General features: G+C 32.9%; 3 protein-coding genes across 3 annotated transcripts; 1 reads left to right on the top strand and 2 right to left on the bottom strand.

Moving 5' to 3' along the window:
* Window positions 1-94: 94 nt before the first annotated feature.
* LOC130716110 (uncharacterized) lies at window positions 95-2,180 on the bottom strand. The gene is made up of 2 exons (XM_057566301.1): window positions 1,583-2,180; window positions 95-696 (listed from the first exon to the last, which is right to left on the bottom strand). Exons 1-2 carry the CDS (start codon window positions 2,085-2,087, stop codon window positions 242-244), a joined length of 960 nt encoding a protein of 319 aa, XP_057422284.1. The 5' UTR covers window positions 2,088-2,180; the 3' UTR covers window positions 95-241.
* A 1,832-nt stretch (window positions 2,181-4,012) lies between these two features.
* Window positions 4,013-5,074, top strand: LOC130713321 (uncharacterized). The gene is made up of 4 exons (XM_057563096.1): window positions 4,013-4,162; window positions 4,254-4,432; window positions 4,782-4,903; window positions 4,986-5,074. The coding sequence occupies exons 1-4, from the start codon at window positions 4,013-4,015 to the stop codon at window positions 5,072-5,074; spliced, it is 540 nt and encodes a 179-aa protein (XP_057419079.1).
* A 4,060-nt stretch (window positions 5,075-9,134) lies between these two features.
* Window positions 9,135-13,282, bottom strand: LOC130710317 (ribonucleoside-diphosphate reductase small chain A). The gene is made up of 9 exons (XM_057559534.1): window positions 13,004-13,282; window positions 11,829-11,989; window positions 11,306-11,354; window positions 11,096-11,222; window positions 10,307-10,372; window positions 10,070-10,186; window positions 9,824-9,986; window positions 9,631-9,701; window positions 9,135-9,443 (listed from the first exon to the last, which is right to left on the bottom strand). The coding sequence occupies exons 1-9, from the start codon at window positions 13,188-13,190 to the stop codon at window positions 9,329-9,331; spliced, it is 1,056 nt and encodes a 351-aa protein (XP_057415517.1). The 5' UTR covers window positions 13,191-13,282; the 3' UTR covers window positions 9,135-9,328.
* Window positions 13,283-13,337: the final 55 nt, after the last annotated feature.

The following is a 13,337-nucleotide window of genomic DNA, read 5'->3' as shown; positions in this document are numbered from 1 at the left end:
ATCAAATCAAATAATCTTCTAAGAAAAAAAAAAGGTTTGCCCACATGCACAAAATCCCCCCGCTAGACAACCACATTATTGCTTGCTTAATAAATTTAATTCCTAATTAAAACAAGGTGGAACCCACCACCCTAATTAATTAACAGAATCGTACACACACATGAATAAATCAACACATGATCGATAACCCTCTCAATTAAATGATTAATTAATACATAGCTTCAACATGCATCACCATACCCTACCTTTCCATGTTCATTTGAGAAAGAACTTTCTTCTCCGCGTGAATAAAACTCGTGACATTGCTGCCATGTGTTGTGCTTTTTCCCTTTTGAGACTCCATGTCGTCGTTTGACTCTTCTTCATCCACCTCATTCCCCAACGAAAAATACACCACCTTCTTCATCTCACCACCATAAACCTTGACCAGAACCATATATAGAGAAACGGCGAAAACCGCGACGGCGATGAAGAACCAGCTGAAGAGCACGTTGACGAGCGCATTAGCACGGTGCTGAGCCTCATGGGCGGAGCACCTCACAACCTGGTGACCGGCCTCGTAGTTGAGAAAACAACCTTTGGCTATAAAGGCTGGTGTCCACACCATGATACCCATCACCATGAGCCAAAGTCCTATGGAGAGTATGCTCACGGAGCGAACAAAGTTCACCAAGAAGCTACTGGGAAAGCCAATACCTGATCAAAAATTCCACAAATTTACAATATATCAATGGGCAATCACGTAACTGGAGACGTGCATGTCACAAGACACATGAAGTTAAAAAAATTCTCACTAGGGCGATGTGTCTTTCTAGAAAATTTCTGCTAATCACATATTCACATTATAAACTATGGTCTCTATATTTGCACATACAACTGATACAAGCGACATATGAGTTTTTTTGGTTGGTGGTCTAAAACCAACCGTAGTTTACATTGTTATAAAAATAACTAGAATTATTTCTTATAAAAATCATATTCCGTGAACTGGCATGGAATATGATTTCAAGAGTAATACATTATGGGTTTTAGTTCTTTGTAGTTATTTTTTATAACCTTACACATTGGTTGAATTTTAAATACAGAAAATAAACTAACAATAAAATATTTTGAGGGGACTAAATTAGGTCAATCATGTTTATTAGATGTTGACAATATTAGACTGACACCAGGCAAAACTCATTTACATATTATTGTACGTAACACGACCTCATAGTTGGGTTGTACCGTTATATGTTAAGGTAAACACTAATTAAACCAATAAAAATGAGATAATATGCACAAAAACAAAAATAAAATTGGAGCTAAAAACCTTATGTACGCAATTTTAAATAAATAGTAGATAGAAGTTAATGTTGAAGAAGCTAACGTCTAAACACTTTTTAATATGTTTCTTGCAATAATACTACTTAGACATTAAGTAGTACAAATATTTTTGGACATCTCATTTTATCAAATTTATATCACATTTATTGTCCTTTAATTCATTTTTCATTCTGTGTGTCAATTGGGTGTACTGTCACTGGTCTATACAACTGTCTGCAAATCATGTTTATATTATATTTGAAATGCATAACAATACCTATGATGCTGGTGGAGAGTGAAACGAAGACGATAAGCTGCAGCATAAGGTGGTACTGTCCTTCTGGTCCCATGTGGTCTGCAGAATGGAAGTGGAAGAGAAGAAATTGTTGAGCAAAAGCTACGGCAGCTAGGAGCTGTGTTAGGCTTTGGTGAATACGCACGCGGCTGCGGTGGAGAATGATGGCGAAGGCTGCGTAGGTGAAGAATGTCATGGAGATGGAGGAGTGCTCGAAGTTGTGGAGGTGGTTGGAGGGGATGGTTCCATCGGGGTCGAGCGGTTGGTGGCGGGCGGGGCCGATAAAGAGTTCCATTGCCACAGAGGCGGTAGTGCCCGCCATGATGAGGAGGAGCTCCAAGTATTTGAAGTTTGGAGCAGGGAACCATGGTGGACCGTTGTAAGTGTTGGGGTTGAGAATGTGAAGCTTTATGTGGTTGAAGAGGTGCCACAAACCAATTATGAAGAAGCCAAAACCTGGAACCACGTGTCCCACCAGGGAGCCCATGGTATAGCTAGGTCTTTGTGAGAGTGGTGATGGATATGGATATGGTGGATGTGTGTGTAATGTTGGAGGGAAAATGTGTTTGTTTGGTGAAGGAGAAAGGCTGAAAAATGGGTTAGTTTATAAGAGGGAAAACTAAGGGCTCTAGAGAGTCTTGTGGGGAGGGTTTTGAAGTCAAATTTGGTGGCTTGGTTTTGGCAATGAGAAGCTTATGTTTTGACTCTGAGCAAATGAATAATGTATAGTTGAAAAATTAAATTCACATCCACTTTATGAGATAAGGTAGAAATAAGAGAGAAATGAGTGATATGATTTGTTATGTGACAGGAAATGCAGATACATAAGAAAAAAATATTAAAATTAGATGAAAGAGAAAATGAGGTGTGTATGTACCTTAAAGAGAAGTCAATAATGATATTTACACATCTCATTTTTTAAACACTTAATTTCCACTTCTTTTTATTTCTATATATTTCCTCTTATCATCTATCACATCTCATATTTTCTCTCTCTTAATTTTTCTTTTCTTCTTATCTTACTTCTCATTTCACTTCTCTCCACCTCAAATAGAGGTGTGAAAGAAACATTAATCGTTTATAATACATTCACACCACCACATTGAATGAATATGAAGAAAAATGTGAAAAATGAGTGATATGATATGTGATGTGATAAGAAATGCAGAGAGAAATATTAAGAAAAAAATATGTGGAAATAAAATAATGAGAAAAATAAGTGTGAATAAATCATTACTCTTTAATTATTTATTAGATGAATATGACATGAGATATATAAAGTGCAACTAATGAAACAAAAATAATAATGGTTGGTTGGTTACTAGCTTAATTCTTTTAAGAATTGCCTCAAATTTAAGTTTTGTGGATAAAAAAAAACTTAGTTGTTAGTAATTAGTAATTGTTAGCACCCAATTTTGTCCTACGTTGATAAAATCAATTTAATATAACATAAAGTATGAAAATAAATACTCAAAATTAAAATAATAATTAATTAAAATTTTCAGAATTTATAATAATTATTAATTAATTAAATCCGAAAATAATAATAAATAATAAATAAATTAGATGTTTCCAGTATTTCTTCATCTACAAGTATCTATATACTTTATAAAAGAAAATCGTTATCCACTAAATTATAACACATGACACTCTAAGAATGACTCTCCTCAAACTCATCTCTTTGGCTGACAAGTGTCACCGCCAGAGAGACTTTCGCATATTAATTGTTAACACCAATTTCTCTCTAATTTGTCACCTATTAAATTAACACCTATTAAATGACGATACACAAAAAAAAAAACAATTTGATACACCAAAAACATTCAAATCCAATCAAAGCGTTACTATTCTTTTGCCAATCATATATACGAATTTTAAATAGCTTGACTTTTTAGCTCCAGGCTTGAACGTTGTTTTGCAAGACCTTTTTCAATCATAAATGTTTGATTTGGTCCAAACATAACTACACGCTATTTCTGCATGACTTTTTTCAAACAATAAATGCATTAATTTTCACCCGTGCGTTGTTATTTGAAATCCACGTTTTTTCATTCATAATCCCACAATTCCATGCGTGCATTATCAATGCATTTGACTTTTTAATTTTATGGACAATTAAGGAATCTTTTTAATTTTTTTACGGAAAATTGATTGATTGGCCCGTGCCTACAACAAAATATATGATGGCAATTATTTTCAAAAAAAGTCTCGATTTTGTAAGAAAATAACACGGTGATTTCATGTGAATAGAATCAGAAATAAATGAGGAATAATTTGACCGCACCGTTTATTACTAAAATACCGTAGGAAATAAAATCAAAGTGTGAACCCTAATTTCACACTATATATACCCCCTCATGGCACATTTCTCCTCCATCATTCCTTGAATATTTCAACTTAACCTCCTTTTTTATGGCTTCAAGAATCGATGATCTGGCAAAGGTCGATGCCTCCAAAGAAACCTGGACAATTGTTGCCAAAGTCAGTCATCTATGGCTTAGTCCGAGCCTATATGGCTCAAAACTACCCTTTTCAATGGACATGATACTTATGGATGACAAGGTATACTTTATTTTTTTTATTTAAACATTTTTAATGTAATATTTCTTATGCATTCGTAAATTGCTTAGTTTGTTTATTTTTAAAATGTCAGGGCTGCAAGATTCATGCTACTGTTAGGAAGACTTTGATATATCGATTTCAATCTTCCCTAACTGAGGGAAAAGTATACCATATTTCCTACTTTGGTGTGGGCGAGAGCGGACATGATTTTCGCCCGACCGAGCATCCATTCAAGATCAAATTTGATATTCAGACCTACTACCTAACAAGGTTATCAACATAACGCCGTACTCTTTCGTTCCACTTGCTGACATTATGTATAAGGACCTTGATACATCATTCCTTATAGGTATTTACTCTTCTGCATCCTCTTGATCTTTTCAAAAATAGTAATTAATTTGTCTTTACATTTTTTTGTTTACTTTTTTCACCAGATGTAATTGGAATTCTAACGGGCGCAAGTGGTGAACAAGAGTTCGAAAATGATGGTACTAAACAGAAGAGGATAACTATAGAACTTGATCAAGATGAGTACACCTCATGTTCTTTGTTTATTAAAATGATCGATCCTAATTTTACCATTATGAAAATTCAATGATAAAACTATTTTTGTGAGTAGGGTTCGTGTTGAATGTGCTTTTTTCGGGAAATATGTTTCTGAGGTCATTGGTTATCTTTCATCGGTTGATGCAACCAATGCTGTCGTGGTTGTACAGTGTTGTAAGATCAAGCCATTCAAAGGTATTAATTAATTTTTCAGAAGTTACTAAGATTTGAATTATTTAAACGTGTTTTATTTTTAATTTTAATTACTTTTTTACAGGTAAGACTAGCATTCAAAACGTTTATGGTGCTACTAGAGTTCTTTTTAATCCTCAGATTCAAGAAGCTGCCCCTCTCCGTGCTCGGTAAATTATATTATGAAATAGTTATCACAAATATTGTTGATTTATTTTAACAACTTTTTTATAGTTAAGTTATCGCAATATATAATTATGTTTTATCTCCAATTTGCATGGGAATTACTATTTTTGAAATAAATTGGGAATAGATTTTAAAATTTTCAGAATTGAATTAGCTGATGAAAAGTCAAACTTTTAATTTCGAACTTAATGTTGTTGATTCTTTTAACCCTAAAACAATCAACATTAACTACACATTTTAATTTAATTATGGTAAACCGTGAGCCTCAGTTAGCTATGAGTCAAACACGGCCCACTATAAATGAATTTCCAATTAGCAAAAGCCCATAACGAGTCAGAAATTAAAAAAGAAAATAATTTTGTCATTAAAAGTGTATATTTTCCCAAAACGTGTTTTTATTCAAATGTATATATATTTGGTATCAGAATATAATTACTTAATGGTTTAAATCTGCAAGATTTTCCTCCATTTAAATTCTATATTCGAATTTTTATAAAAAAACCTTTTGACCAAACTTATTTAATGATTATTTCAAAAATTGAAGTTAGTCAAATATCAGCAAAATTAATGTTAGTCAAAATTAATGCTATATTCCAGGTTAATTAATTTTATTCAAATACTATATCTCTTACGTTTTCTTTTTTAATTTTAGTGATCAGTGCACTTATTTAATGATATTTGGATTAACCTATTTAATAATTATTTCAAAAAATAAAGTTAGGTAAATATCAAAAAAATTAATTGCTGAATTAATTTCCCTTTATAATAAAAACAGTTTTTAGTACAATTATTTAGTAATTCTTAAATGCATTAATTTTTACTCAATGGTTTAATAAAGTTATTTTTGCTTTCGAAAAAATTGATCAATGAAGACAAATTTTAAAAATAAATAAATGAGAACATGTACCAAATTATAAGAAAATATTAATTGCGATAAATAGACTTTTGAAAAATAGTGAAATATTCAGTTTAGGAATTTATGCTGTTTTTTATGGTATTATTTTTCACTACAACCTAACATAAATTTTGAAAACCATAATAATAGTAAATAATTTCGATGAGATATTATCAAGCTTAATTTCATGCTTTTAATGTGCAAAATATTTAATAGGATAACAAAGGTTTTTGCATACGATTAATATGCTTTCAAATGAAATTCTTTAATGAAATCAATTATGATTAAGCTTCAAATTTGGCATAATCAAACAATCTATGCACATATTAATTATGATTTGTTTTCTTAAATAATAACTAACGTTTTTACCCCGTGCGTTGCACGGCGATATTTGATCTCATTATTTAGGCACGTATTAATAAATTAAGATATAAAAAAATGAACATTCAACCAAACAAAATCACAATAAGTGTCACACACACGCGCACACACACATATATAATAGTGTTTTCAATTTCAATTTATCATACCATTACTTATATTTACTCTTAGTTTTAAAAAAAAAAACTTAAGTAATATGAAAAATCATTTTGATAATCACACAAAATTGTACAAGTTGTGTGACACTCATTGTGATTTTTTTTTGTTGAATGCTCATTTTTTTTTTCATATCTTAATTTATTAATACCTGCCTAAATAATGAGATCATGTTCACCGTGCAACGCACGGGGTAAAAACGCTAGTAATTGAGAATTATTCTAAAGAATATTCTAATTAATTTAGGAAATGCAGGAAACAAATCAGGGTAAATCAAGATCATATTAGGATTGATGAGTAAGAAACCCTAAACATACAACTATAAATAGAGAAGGGGTTTTGGCAGTGAGATCAGGTTTAGAGAGGGAGAAAAAAAACTGAGTGTTCACTTTCGAGTTGTAGTTCCATATTTGAACTGCAACTCTAAGATATTGAATGTGATTGTGAGTGGGTTTTCAGTAGCAAGGTGGTGATTGAAAATGTTTGGCTCATCTTTGTTAGATAACATGTTATTAATACCTGTTATTGACAAAGATGTCTCTTTAATATGCAAAGATGCCTCTTTAATATGCGCTATATTGTTCTCTTTATAAATTGATTTGAATGTATTTATTTGTCCGAATCTGACCTTTTTATGATAGAAAGGAAATTTTTCTTCTTCTTCTCTATCGTGAATAGCTTGGGTGTTGGAATGTAATGGCTTTGAAGTTCCAAATTTAAATATCATAATAAACTTTGGCTTTCCTTCACTTTATCTTACCTTTCCTCTGTGTGCATATTGGACTACAAATGTTTTGAATGTTTTATTTTAATTTTTTCTTTCTTCCCCTTGCTTTTATCCACCGTCGTTTCCCTGCGCTTCTTCTCCGTCATTTCTCTTTCTTTTTACAGCATAAGATTTGTTTTTTTTTTAAATAGGTCAGGTTAACATATATAATTAAATATTAAGTATATATCACTTACTACCATATCTATTCCATAATCACTCAAATTCCAATCTTCCAAATCTCAATATCATAACAACTCTCGTAAACGTTTTTTCATATAATGTAAAAAACCCCACCAATTTTAAAAGAACTCTTTCTATAAAAAGATTAAAATATATTAATGTAATAAATGAAACCTTTTTTTTATTAAAAAACACAAACCAACCCAAAAGTATTATAAGAACTACGTAGCCTTGAAAACCCCACCTCATATTAAGGGAGACGTAGGCGTGAGCTTTAAAGCTTATCGGGCACAATCAATGAATAATCTTTTTTTTATTTATTTAATTAGAATCATATAAAAATAATATAAAATCTTTTTTTTCATAAGTAGGTTTAAAGTTATTAGATTTTGCACAATTAATTAGAGGTACCGTTTTTCTAAACGGACATCGTGGGTGCTAAAACCTTCCCCACATGTAAGTGACTCTCGAATTCAGATCTCTAATCGTAGACTAGTTTTATTTATTTTGAGGGTTCCAAATAAATTGGTGGCGGCTCTACATTATTTTATATTATTTTCTGCCACGACCCCGGTTGCGACACTAATGTTAGTAAATTAGTATTTTCGAGTTCGAACCAGGACTCTTCACCCTTCAACTCATCCAGTTCTTATATCTCCTAACTCTTACAATTTGAGCTAACCCAACTTAATTGCTTCCATTCGAAGATAAATGTCATACACAAAAAAAAACTAACCAAACAAATAAAGAGCTTTATGCATTACAATTTCCTTTTGTCCAATTTTTTTTTTAAATGAGGCAAAAGCTTGTATTGGTGTGCTCTCTCTCAAATTCGGCTCAAGTTTTGTTAATGTTTTGGAAAATTATACATTGACACTCAAAAGTTAAATTTCACCTTACACATTGGGAGAGATAAAAATAAAATAACTTTAACAAATGAGAGATATGATTGATGATGTAAAATAAAAAAAAGAAAAATTTAGTTGTGAAAATAAGATGGAAATGAAAATGCGTGTGCAAGTAATAGTTGTAATTTTATTTGGTGTGAAATTTATGGGCTTGTAGAAGCTTAATTTGACCATTTTTTGAGACTGATCCAAGAGGCTTCTTTTACTTGTCAATCACCACTTTATAGACATCATGAACGACCTTTCTTTTGTAAACACCATATATATCTGACTTTTATTTGTTTTGTGAATTATATTATATATTTGCCTACTATTCTTCCGACAAATGCAATTTGAATTCCTATGGTGAACGTGTATAGAATGTTTGAATTCCCTTGGTTGACCAATTTATTTTTCGCTTTTGTTTCTGCTCTGAGCAGAGCTGTTGTCAGGTAGAAATGATTCATAGCAGAACAAATGAGCAGTGAAGTGTTTTTTCCTTGTCTTCAACCACCACCTTAATCAGATGGAAAACATCATAGACACAAAGAAGAGGGCGTGGGAGTTTTTTGTCCAAATAAAATTTGATGAGAGAGAAAATGAAATTTGAATTTAACTTTCATTTGAATTTGGTTTAAAGAAAAGGGCGTTGGGGTTTTTTGTCCAAATAAAAAGGTGTTGTTTGCTAACTTACTCATTCACAAAATCAAATGGGAATAAGTTAACATTTCCCATATATATATATATATAATATCGATTATTACTAGGACTTCTTTAAGATAGAAAATAGTATGCAGGCCTTCATGGCAACCATTAAAAATATTACATCATAAGCATTTGAACAATAGAAAGGAAAATATTATACAAGTGATTTGATTGAAGATTCCAGATAAGAACCACTTAATAATATCTGTGGAATAAATATATTACTGAGAAAAATAGTAAACAAAATTTTTGATACCCAAAATAGATGACTAAAAGTCCTCATCAAGCTTGAAAACAAAGTTCTTCCCAGCATCTTGGAGGCTTGACATTACAGATGCCTTCTGATATTCACCCACCCTTCTCTCAAAAAAGTTTGCCTTTCCTCTGCTCAATCATGAGGTAGATTATGTAACAGGGGATCAGACATTGCATTTAACACAAATAAGATACATTCAAAAGCATTATTTTTGAAAAAAAAGCATAAACAAGGAGTACACAGTGAACTCAAATCAATCTTCCAAAAATGATAAAGTAGAAATAATGGCATCAACCATATCTATAAAATACTCACTGCAAAGATATGAACTCCATCCAATCAAAGGGGTTTTCCACATTGTATTTTTTTTGGTAGCCCAAGGAAACCTGAAAGGGAGAAAAGAAATGCAGTTAACCAACCATGGGAGAATTAATGTAGAAGGAAGCAATTGGAGAGAATCAACTTCCCTTCCCATGTTACCACAAAACAAGACTTATTAGCGACATACCAATAGCCTATCAGCAACAAATTTTATGTACTGGCTCATGAGCGTCGAGTTCATGCCAATCAATGCACAAGGAAGGGCCTCACAGACAAACTCCGTCTCAATTTCAACAGCTTCATGTACGATGTGATGAACCCGCTCAGAATCTAGTGGCCTCTGTAACAAGCTGCAGGCAACAAATGAGAGAACATTACATCCTTACATCTTCATTCTAGTTAGAATGCATTAATGAAAAAAAGTCAACACTACCTGTATAGAAGGCAAGCAAAATCACAGTGAAGGCCTTCATCTCTAGAGATTAGCTCATTTGAGAATGTGAGACCAGGCATCAATCCTCTTTTCTTAAGCCAGAAAATGGAACAAAAGCTGCGAGCAAACACCAAGTGAGAAACAAGAAAGTTACACGGAAAATAAGACAAGACTCATTTTAACTCATGTGAAGAAACAAGTAAAAGCCTATGAGCTTCATTTTCATGAGATAACTACCTTCCGGAGAAAAATATCCCTTCAATACATGCAAAAGCAACAAGTCTCTCCGCGAATGAAGTGGAACTGTAGCCCAGATAATACAAGAAGTTATTAGAAAGTAGTTTCTATGTTCCCTTTTGAAAAATATGAAGCAAAACTCAGTAACACAAAAAAGGGCAGATAACTGCACAAAACATAGCAGACCAAAAAGTAAAATACCCTCCAGGTTTGTGATCATAATTCACGGAAATATGGAGTAAATGGATGTTGAATATAAAAAAACTAAAAACTCATTCACAGGATAACCTGTTATATCCTAAAAGCCCTCCATCAAGATGTTTATAGTAAAAACTATAAGCTCATAAGACACGGTATCCTTAAACACAAATATAGACTCAAAACTTCAATGGCTTTATGGAAAAGTCGGACTAAGGTAACTCGGATCAGGATCTGATGTTGAAATTGTGTCCATCTCTCTCTTCATATGTATTAAATATGTAGGAAGCTGTGAATACTTATGAAGAGAGAGATAGATACAATGTTCCACTCAACATTGTCATGTCACATGCAATGATCCAATTCCAGCTCAGTATACATTGCTCATACATGTATATGCCAAACATAAGCAAATGACCCAAATGGGCCTACCCTATTTTATCAGGGCTAGCTTTTCCAAGGTATTTTGGCCTCGAAGGCTGGCCCATTAGACCAGTTGATTTCTCAAAACAGCCAGGTTTTTACTACTGCATTGATTTTAACAGGCCCATTTCAGAGGCTATTCAGAGCGCAATTAGGATTAAATGTAACCTATTAATCCAATTCAATGCCCATTCCGCCTTCCTTGCAACACAAGGCAGATTTTCAATTGCATTGAATAATCTATGCTTCTCTCTTGAATCTTTGATAAGTGTCTCCAACAGCAAGCTGTACATCTCTGACAAAAACAAAACCTCAAATCAGGCAATAGGAAAATATTATGCTAAGGAAGAGAAGAAGACTTCAACTATAAAGCTATACCAGAATGAATATTCTCCATTGCTATCTGAAAGCCATAGAATGCCCGAGCCTGTCAATAATTATAGTCCGATGGTTAAATGCTAAGCTAGAAGTTTAACACATGAAATGCTGAAAAGAAAATGAATAACAATCATAAAAACAATGACAATTCTTGCAACAAGCAATTGAAATACAAGATACCCCCTCCCCCGATGTTTCTTAGTGTGAAAAGGAAGGGACAAAATACAAAAGGTCTTGCATAAAAGAAATGAAAATTTGAAAAAGAAAAGTTAAGTTACAACAATACTAATATGAAAATTCAAACCCCTCCTCCTAGAAAAGAAGAATAGACATACAACTCAAAGTGTGCTGAAGCACCACATCCCACTACTATTTTTTATTCTAGCAAGTATCTAATGCATGTGAGTAGTATGTGACAGAATGAAAACAGTCACAAATATAAGAACTAATTGTTAACTTAAATGCATAGTTAATGCAACAAATATTAGAGAGTAAGCAAAAAAACACAGGCTTATGATACTACCTCAGGAATTTGAACATCGTTCAAAAACCTAGCAGCCAAATTCTCCAAGACGATTCCATCAGATGCAGCAAAAAAAGCTAGGACGTGTGTAATGAAGTGCTTCTCAGAGTTAGACAAGGTCGCCCAATGTTGTACATCATAGGTGAGATCAACCTCTTCAGCTGTCAACAAATATGTGAGTTATTAAAATTGAGTGAAAAAAATAAAGGCTATGCTTAATCCAACCAACCACATGGACATAGCAGGGCTCAATTATGGTTTCCGATAATGGCTGATTTTGAAAAAGAAATTAGAGTGACCATATAGTTCAAAATTATAAGCATCTTGAACACCTTTATCTTCACTCGAAGCCTCGGGTGAGTTCATACTCAAAAGTCAAAATTATATTTTGTTTTATATAAATAGTAGCCACTAAACTGTGTTTAGAAGGGGAAAATAAATTTCATCAGATACCTTCAAGAAAAACAGGGGAAATATGATTTAATTACATACGAATACATCTTAAAATGTTCAAATTAATGGTTAGAAATTCAGTATCATCTTTATGCAGTATATGAATGGACAGAATGGTGATTGAAATCAGGAAATTGAAATTTCCCTCAACAAACTGCAAGATGAGATATAGAGACTGGAAAAAACAGGAAAGATATTCTACTTCCAGTTGTGATACATGTGTGTGATAATTCATTGTGAATATTCAATTGGCTGCATATGGAATGTTAGTTACACACACCCATATAATATTCAAGTTTCAAATAAAGGTGACAGGAAGAAAAAAATCACTCAATTATTGACAAAAAACAAACAAAGGAATCATTCATTCTTTCACTAGGTTAATTGTTGTGGGAGGATACATTCTAGAAAGGAACAAAGTAACTTATTTAAAGTGAAGAGATATGGCATGGTACATGTGTAATTTAAATAATTGTGCTAAATTTATGCTAAATTTAATCATTTGTAGAGGAACAAGGTTAATTATGCTAAATTTAATCATTTGCCCACATATAATTGGAAATTGAAATAGGCCAAGTGATTACTTATTAGTATTATCTTGAATTCTCATGTATAGAGGAAAAGAAAAAAGTGCAATCATCACTCAACAGAGATAAAATTCAGAAAAAAACAGAGGAGTTTGGATTGTGGAACAAATTTAGCAAGAAAGGAAAATGAAGTACCGGTCCAGAAACTGGCTTGAGCCTTCTTGTACATCTCCCAAACTTGCTTGTAGCGAATGGGGAACATGCAAAACCTCTGAGTTTGTTCCATGAGTATCGGTTCCTGTTCATGTTCGTGTTCCGTTTGCGCAGGAACAAGTTGTTGTTTGGTTTCTTTGCGTGCTGGTCCATTTTCCAGAGACCCCATTTGTGTAGGAATTGGAAGGAGGAAGAGAGAACAGAGAGAAAGAGAGAGAGTAAACCCTGCAAAAACCCCTTATCAGGAACAGGAAACACCCGGGAGAGTTGGGTTTGGGGCCCCTTATGGGGCTCCGCGCCCCACTTAAAGTGGGGA

This window comes from Lotus japonicus, chromosome 4 (genome assembly GCF_012489685.1).
Source record: "Lotus japonicus ecotype B-129 chromosome 4, LjGifu_v1.2".
Taxonomy (NCBI): domain Eukaryota; kingdom Viridiplantae; phylum Streptophyta; class Magnoliopsida; order Fabales; family Fabaceae; genus Lotus; species Lotus japonicus.
The sequence above is the reverse complement of the archived record's forward strand: the minus strand, read 5'-3'. Positions and strand labels throughout refer to the sequence as shown.

What these genes read in the sequence shown, in the direction of transcription:
- LOC130716110 (XM_057566301.1), bottom strand. Translation starts at nt 2,087, where the DNA reads ATGGGCTCCCTGGTGGGACACGTGGTTCCAGGTTTTGGCTTCTTCATA. An exon ending in ACTCTCCACCAGCATCATAG is followed by an intron (nt 697 to 1,582) that starts GTATTGTTATGC and finishes ATTTTTGATCAG; the next exon opens with GTATTGGCTTTCCCAGTAGC.
- LOC130713321 (XM_057563096.1), top strand. Translation starts at nt 4,013, where the DNA reads ATGGCTTCAAGAATCGATGATCTGGCAAAGGTCGATGCCTCCAAAGAA. An exon ending in TGATACTTATGGATGACAAG is followed by an intron (nt 4,163 to 4,253) that starts GTATACTTTATT and finishes TTAAAATGTCAG; the next exon opens with GGCTGCAAGATTCATGCTAC. An exon ending in TAAGATCAAGCCATTCAAAG is followed by an intron (nt 4,904 to 4,985) that starts GTATTAATTAAT and finishes ACTTTTTTACAG; the next exon opens with GTAAGACTAGCATTCAAAAC.
- LOC130710317 (XM_057559534.1), bottom strand. Translation starts at nt 13,190, where the DNA reads ATGGGGTCTCTGGAAAATGGACCAGCACGCAAAGAAACCAAACAACAA. An exon ending in TCAAGCCAGTTTCTGGACCG is followed by an intron (nt 11,990 to 13,003) that starts GTACTTCATTTT and finishes ATTTGTTGACAG; the next exon opens with CTGAAGAGGTTGATCTCACC. An exon ending in ACGATGTTCAAATTCCTGAG is followed by an intron (nt 11,355 to 11,828) that starts GTAGTATCATAA and finishes AATTATTGACAG; the next exon opens with GCTCGGGCATTCTATGGCTT.